Source organism: Lynx rufus, unplaced genomic scaffold (assembly GCF_022079265.1).
Source record: "Lynx rufus isolate CCGP_SWC_20201006 ecotype Redwood Valley unplaced genomic scaffold, mLynRuf1.p SCAF_1, whole genome shotgun sequence".
NCBI classification, from domain to species: domain Eukaryota; kingdom Metazoa; phylum Chordata; class Mammalia; order Carnivora; family Felidae; genus Lynx; species Lynx rufus.
Genome location: NW_025814823.1, coordinates 17,337,766 through 17,345,533, shown reverse-complemented (window position 1 = coordinate 17,345,533; position 7,768 = coordinate 17,337,766). Strand labels below are relative to the sequence as shown.

The following is a 7,768-nucleotide window of genomic DNA, read 5'->3' as shown; positions in this document are numbered from 1 at the left end:
TCCCGACCTTCTTTTTGCTTGAAATACATTTACTAGCTTTTGGAAGATTGGTCATTAGACCACTGACATTTTCCTTCCCTTTCCAACCGAAATCTCTGCCATTTGGTAAAAGCATATTTTTTTTTTCCAGAAAGGTGACAGGAGCCTTGCCAAGCAAGCTCCCTATGTTTCTTGGTTTTTAACACTGTAAGCGGTGTTAAGCATTACATTTTCAGATACTCAGGGATCGCACTGCACCAGCTCTCTGAATTGCAGATGTCACAGAATGCTACTCTCCTCCTGGATCAAAGAAGAAGAAGGCACCTCCAAGACCACCTCTGGAATGACAGTGGCAGAGAGTCCCCTGGCTGAGACCAGATGCTGATTAGCAAGTTAATGAAATGTCCTATGGCCAGTTCGAGTTCTGGACATTGTTATGTGATTGTGCTACTCTGAGGGTTAACCTCAGATGTCATCTGGCAAAATGTTCTATAAAATGTGTATAGAGGCACTTTGGTTAAACACGTTATGCTAATAAATATCACTTTCTCCCTCCACCACCTGTAATGATATTTTTCATTATCATCTGTGGGTTCAATACTGCAAATATCTAGGCTCAGTTCTTAGAGAACATTGTCTTATAAATGCAAATCTAACGCTATAGCATTTCTTCATCATCCAAACGCCACCAACCCTCTCATTTCCCACAAATGCTGAGCACCAATTAGGTATACTACCATGCAAGAACTCGACTACTTCTCACTATATAACAGCAAAGTCTTTCTTCAACAATCTCTTCCAGATGGAACATATTCTTTGGTTTAATTTAAAATTAAATAAGCAAATAAAACAAGGGCACCATAATTCAAATCCAAACTAGCCAGTTACTTCCCTCTCTCTTTCCTTCCATTCCCTCCCATGTAGTAGAAGAGGTGAATTATGGGTTGAGCTATCCCTGGTCATACTTCTGTGCCGTCTTCGCCTGTTAGAAAACTTGTCATAATAAACAGTGTGTTTATCATCCTTTCAGACTAGCAATTAAACCGTCCTAGTAATAAACTGTTAGGCAGTGAATAAATGATGTGATAATTGCACCTTCAAGGTTCAGACTAACATAGCAACAATAGACTCCTCTTAAACTTCTGACGGAGTCTGTAGCACCTCTGAATAGATTTGTCTCCATTGTGTGGAGAAAATGCCTAAATGTGAAGTACATCCCTGGCGGTCCATCGCTGGCTCTGCGTAGGTTGCCTTTTGGGCAAGAAGAAAGATGCGGTCTGCGGTCTGAATTTGTTCTGTGACGCATGAAAGAGTAGACAGAATTCAAATCCAAGTTCAGTAGTCCGGTCAGGTCCTCTGAGCAGCTTCGTAGCAGAAGTCCCCAAAGCTCTGCTGTTTACAGAAGCATTTGGGTTTCTATCGTCTTTCCGAGGCACTTGAGGAAAAGGCTGAATCCACCCGTGGTCATCAAACCTCCGAGCTGTCGTTGCGGTGGCTCTGGGGGGGCATCATGGGCTTGCTGCTGCCCGAGCCCTTCAGGGCGTCCTTTCTCCGGGCGCCCTTCTTGCTCTTGCACATCGTCACTGTGATGGCGGCAAGGCAGAGGGTGAGTAACCCCACGGCGACGCCTCCCACCACCGTGACCAGGCTGACCTCAGAGCTGGGAGGGTTGAGCTCCCGGGGGAGGACGCCATCAGGAGGAACTCTCCCGCGGGGGATCTGCCTCTTGCTGGTGCGGTCCAGGGCGACGTGCTGGATGTTCGTTCCCCGCTTGTTTTCAGCACCTATTTCCCAGGCCAGCGGGGGTGGGCTCCTCATCTCCCTCTTCTTCCGGCCTTTGGTACCTGCCCCGGGCTTCCCTGAACTCACCAAAGAGTGGTGCTGGTACTCCACGCTTCTTTTGCCAATACCTCGATTGGCGTTGTCTCTCGATCTCACTGTGTAGATGGTGTGTATGTACCACTCTCGGCCCAGAGCCACCTAGAAAACACAGCTCTGTTTGTTAGAAAATTAAATACCATACCAACCTCCTGCATGACTATTGCAAGAGAAGTTAATGGCAGAGACAATAACTGATAATAGACTTTAGTCTGCAAAAGGAATCTACTATTTCAAAAAAATTTTTTTAATGTTTATTTATTCTTGAGAGAGAGAGATCTGATGAATGCGAGCAGGGGAGGGACAGAGAGAGAGGGAGGGAGGCATAGAATCCCAAGCAGTCTCCAGGCTCTGAGCTGTCAGCACAGAGACCGATGTGGGGCTTGAACCCACGAACCATGAGATCATGACCTGAGCTGAAGTCAGATGCTTATCTGACTGAGCCACCCAGGCGCCCTGGAATCTACTGACTATTTTTGCACGTATAGTACGTACAAGGCTTTGTGTAGAGCACTCTCAAATATTTTGTGCAACTCTTGAGGGAGGATGTGCCGGTAAGTATTTGGTCATCTGTGACTTGTAGCCATTGAACGTCAGAGCTGTAAAGAGCTTTAAATATCACACAGCTTAACTTATTCATCTCAACAACGAGTAAACAAGAATGCACAGCAGTAACTTGCTCGTGTCCCTCAACTAGTTAGTGGCAGAGGCAGGACTAGAACTCAGACCTTCTGACCCTCAGGACTCGTGTCCGATTTGTCTTGCTGCATATTTACACACAAGACCGTAGAAGAGGTCAGTTTTTCTGCTTTTCCAGGGCCTGTGAAAAGAAGGGATTTTCTGATGGTTTTTTGAAACTTTCAGGATTTAGAAGGGGTCAAATGCTTTGAGTGTTAACAGTAAAAATAATTTTAAAAAAGTACTCAGAACAACAAATATACTTCCTTAAGATTCTTCCTTTAGGTTGAATAAAGATAATGTGTTTCTGCAGCCCATCCTGTCTGGACAATTTTCAGTAAATTTCTTAAAAGGTGTACTTGCTCCCCCAAGGATTCACAGTGGGAACACATCTCTGAATTTTTCTCTATTGTCTGCTCAGTGTTACGGTCATGTGGGTCTCTTTACCATCTACCTCTAGGTTAGGACATCCTGTCCTAGTTTATAAAGTCTTTGGGCGTGGAGATTTATGAGCAGCGCCCACTTGTTTTTTGGAATCCAGCGTTTCTTACAAGATCACTCTAATAAAGATGGTCATGGAAAGTCGACAGGAAGGAAGTTTTGAAGAAGAAAAGCAGAGTTCCCAACCATCAGACTTAGATTTATATTCTGGGCTGAATGAGGGTCTTCTTTACACATGGACCTAAAGTAATGTTGAGGCATTAATAAAAATAACAATGAGAGTTTACAGAATGCTCACCATGTGCTCAATATGGTCCTGTGGGGCTTACCTACCTTACCTTATTTAATGTTACTATGACTTCTGCAATATTACTGTCACTGCCATTTAATAGAAGACATCTGGGGCATTCTGATATTAAGTAACCTGAATGTCCTCGTGGAGCTGTTGTAAGTGGCTTGTTATTGGCCCACCTGAAAGAGTGCTGTTGAGTCGACTTTAAACCCATCGGATCCAGGCTGATTCACTAAGAGAACAGCTTCAGGGTCATCCACTGCTAGTCTGGCATTAAACAGGACATTTCCAAAACTGGTGGCTTGTGTCTCTGGCTGAGCTTTGTCCTTTAAGCAACAAGAGAATGAGCAGTGCTGTAGCTAATGACAACTTTTGCAAGTACAGAGTGTTTCTTTCGTTTAGTTTTGTGCCAGTATAAGTATAAAATGTCACCATTTGGTTTCATTTGAAAAGATGCTATTGTTTTTAAACATCAGGCAAAAACACTTGACTTTGAGTGTCTACCTAGCTCATTGTTTGGGTCAAAGCACTTACCACAATTTTAAATCTATACAGGAGCGAAGGAGAATCAGCTAAGCAGCCATATTCTGCATTCGTGGGACTATATTTGGGAACATAGCCATCAGCTCCAGTGCACAGGAACACCTTCTCAATGCTGCAGTAAAAGGAATCACCTAGATTCTGGACAGGATCTACCATGACTCGACCATAAATTATATCACCTGAAACAGAGACGTGGCAATGTTATTTCTGTTACATGGCAAAATGTGTCTATGTGACACTGCAAATAATTTGTGACAGGAATGCCACCAGAGGGTATTTCCTTCTTTTCCTAATCTGGCATCGAATATTGGAAGACCTTCAGGATCTCACATGCTCCCAGGCTAACACCACTTTGAGAACTGACTACATGTGACTGAAGATTTATTGACCCTCCCGTGCTCGGCCGGTAGCAGGAAGAACCTCCAGGCTTGGCCTATGGTTTAATATTCATAATATTCCACTGTGGCTAAAGCCTGCTTTAGATAAACAAATTACTTGCCAAGACGCAGACTAATAAAGTCTATAAAAAAGGAATATCGATAAAAAGCTGGGTTAGCTTTATTTGATTTTGAAAGAGAGTTTAGGGAAATTCCCTGGTATTCGATCATCTTTTTCACAGCTAGTACTAAACTCTTGCCATGCATGTTAGGCATTTTGCTAGGTGTTAGAAAGACATCACTGAACGAGACAGCCATAACCCTTGCCCATGAGGCATTTATAATCTCAAGTAGCTGTAGGATTTGAATCTATGCACCTTGAGAAAAGACTGAAGAAAACAAACCTAGATTTGTTCCAAAAGCCACTTAGGTAAGGGACATAGAAATAAATTCTTTATTTCCCCAGAAGAAAAACCGTCCAATAACATACATACAATTTCAGTGGCCCTACCCCATCCCTGTCAGAGTGGCAAGGACCCAGTGATATTCTCATAACCATAGCAGGGGTTACAATTTCCCCTCTCAAACATGACCCCCAGAGAGCAAAGCCCAACAGATGCAATGGCAAACAGAGCAGGTGTCCCCCTTGTGAAATGATACCTTCTGCAAAGGCGACATCACTCTCTTGCCCAAATCCCATGGATCCATCAGACAACCAGAGACTCTTCTTGGAGAGTAGGTACATTTGGGTGTTCAAGCTAAACTCAGCTGCTACCGGGTCGCTGACCTGAAACCAAGCGTAAAAGCCCTTTTACGTGTTGTTGATTGTTCTGGTGATGCATAAATACATTATTCACACACACACACACACACACACACACGCACGCACACAGCTGTGTACATGGACCTGCCGAGTCCTAAAGCCTGCACTGCGATTTTCACACCCAACCAAACTAATGAAGGTAATTATAACACTGGCTCTGTCTTTCTTGAGAAGGCAGACCTGGTGAAGTGAAATTTTTTGGCTGGGACTAAATAGCACTGCTTGAGTTCTTTTCCATTGGTGTAACAGGGTATATCAAGGTCAGTGGAAGGCCAGCTCTTAATAGAAGTTCTCGAACAAAAAGTGCCATCACCTGTCTTTTAATATATAATGGCAGTTAGGCCCTTTGAGGTGGCATGAACTATAGGATATTTACTTTCCTTGAAGATCAAGAATAAGATAAAGAAGTGCAGAAGAACTCTTGGGAAAATTCTCAGACCTCAAGGCAGCAAACTCCAGGAGGAGACAAGATCACATAAGAAAAACAAAAACAAAAAACAAACAAAAAAACCCCTTCTATACTTTTTTAAAAATTTTAATGTTTATTTATTTTTGAAAGAGAGAGAGAAAGAGAGAGAGAGAGAGAGAGAGGGAAAGCTTGTGCGAGCGGGAGGGGCAGAGAGAGAGGGAGACAGAGAATTAGAAGCAGACCCCAATCTGTCAGTCCAGAGCCTGAAGTGGGTCTTGAACTCACAAACGGTGAAATCGTGACCTGAGTTGAAGTCGGACGCTCAACCGACTGAGCCACCCAGGTGCCCCAACCCTTGCATACTCTTCAACTCTGAGTTGCATATCCTGAACCAATGCCAGATAAAGGGCAGTTCTTTCCTCTTTCCTTCCTTTCTTGCTTCCTTCTTGTCTGACTTCCTTTTTTCTCGGCATGTGAGAATTAAAGTCATTGGGAGAATTTATTTATTTATTTTTACTGAGAAGACCGTGACCTTAATAAAATGGGATTCTGTAAGTCAGGGGAAAATAACTCCAAAAGGCGCACCTGTTGGAACCGTATGTCAAGGTCAAAGGCGACAGGCTCTCTGGGGTTGCAGGTGACTGGCAGGCGGTACTCTTGATTCGACGGAATGGTGCATGGCAGCAGCTTTACGGTGTAGGTCCCCGAATAGTCACGCACCTTTGAGGAGAAAAGAGAACGTTTATGTTCTTCATGTAAGAATCTGAGGTGGAGGCCAACCGTAAGAGATTCTTAAATACAGAGAACAAACAGGGTTGATGGGGGGGTGGTGCGGGGGAGAGGGGAAAATGGGTGACGGGCATTGAGGAAGGCACTCGTTGGGATGAGCACCGGGTATTGTATGGAAGAGACGGACCATGGGAATCTACCCCCCAAACCAAGAGCACGCTGTACACACTGTATGTTAGCCAACTTGACAATAAACTACATTAAAAAAAAAAAAAAAGAATCTGAGGTGTAATCAAAGGCAGCAGAAAAGCAAACTTAAGTAAGAGCCGGAGTCACTTACGGCAAAGTCAGAGACAAAGCTCCATTGCTGTACTGGCTGGTTATAGGTGGGTTCACTCCTTATGAGGCGCAGGGAAAAGGTCAGGCCTGGATGGTCAGCCGACATGATCATTGAGCTCGTGAAGGATGCTAGAAAAGTGCCATTATAATAACGGTATAGTAGTTAAAAGAGTACATAACACATTAGAGCTTTCAAAGTAACTTATCGTACATTGCTTGCTTTTAACACCAAGCTTTCAAAGTCACGGTGTTGGTATAATTGTCCTCATTTTGTCCCCGAGAAACCGGGCTGAGACTGATTATGGCGACTCTCCCAAGATCACACAGCTGGGATGTGTGCCCTCTGATTCCTAATTCAGTGCCTTTTTCCACTTTATAATTCTATCAAGAGATACTTGTGCAGATAATTGTGCTCCAACAGTTCAGGGCTACTTTCCGGGGAGAGGCAGCAGGGCAATAAAAGCTGATGTGAATGCATTTATTGTGCACCGGGGCTATGAGCTGAGTTTTCGTCTATTAGCATCCACACAGCCGGGAAAACCCAATTTATAAGTGGAATCTAATTTTACTTAGATTGTCTGTAATTGTGTCTAAACAAAGATTCAGTTTATTAGAAAGGTAGACATGTGGAAGGGACCTGTAAAGACCAAGAAATTTTATTTTCCAGAACTGTCAATTATAATAAAGCAAAATGAGCCTTTTTGGGTCTGTTTTTCTTGCGGCTCAGTCTCATAAAACTACAATGAACCCTCTTTCTCTTCTGAATTTCAGCCCTATTCTCTCCTTTGTTTAGAGCTCAAACCCAGAAAAAGGAAAGAAGGAGAAGATAGTAAGTGAACTATTTTCCCCTCCCAATCTGACAACAGTTGTCAAAGGGACAATACGCAAAACCAATTTAGTGATATGGAGAATCAAATAAAAAAAGATGTCTAATGAAATGTCCTTTATAAAAAAAAAAAAAAAAAAGGCCTGGACATAAGACTTCAGTGACTGCCTCCTCGTTGATATTCAAACCACAATCTGCTGTCACAGTTAGTAAAATGACATAGCCAATCCTTATTAAAGATAATTAGTTACCATGTCTGAAATGTAAGTATCACACTGAAGTGCCACTTCTGCCTCTGTTACAAAGGTTTCTTACAGTGTCTAGAAAATAATTGTGAACGGAGAAGGGCTCGCCGAACAAACGACCTAAAATTCCACTTCTCATACAACAGAATTGAAGCAGAGAATGGGTTGTTGTTGCTAGGCTCTTTATCCAAGGCAGACTCCACCAAAAA

General features: G+C 43.2%; 1 protein-coding gene across 1 annotated transcript in view; it reads right to left on the bottom strand.

The window, feature by feature from the left end:
* Positions 1–1,446: 1,446 nt before the first annotated feature.
* FREM2 (FRAS1 related extracellular matrix 2) overlaps positions 1,447–7,768 on the bottom strand; it is a 164,087-nt gene continuing 157,765 nt past the window's right edge. Inside the window, exons 19-24 of the mRNA XM_047077382.1 lie at positions 6,490–6,617; positions 6,006–6,140; positions 4,849–4,975; positions 3,803–3,990; positions 3,448–3,594; positions 1,447–1,959 (exon numbers count right to left, since the gene is read on the bottom strand). Coding sequence (XP_046933338.1) covers positions 1,447–1,959; positions 3,448–3,594; positions 3,803–3,990; positions 4,849–4,975; positions 6,006–6,140; positions 6,490–6,617 — 1,238 coding nt within the window. The remainder of the gene's footprint in view (positions 1,960–3,447; positions 3,595–3,802; positions 3,991–4,848; positions 4,976–6,005; positions 6,141–6,489; positions 6,618–7,768) is intronic.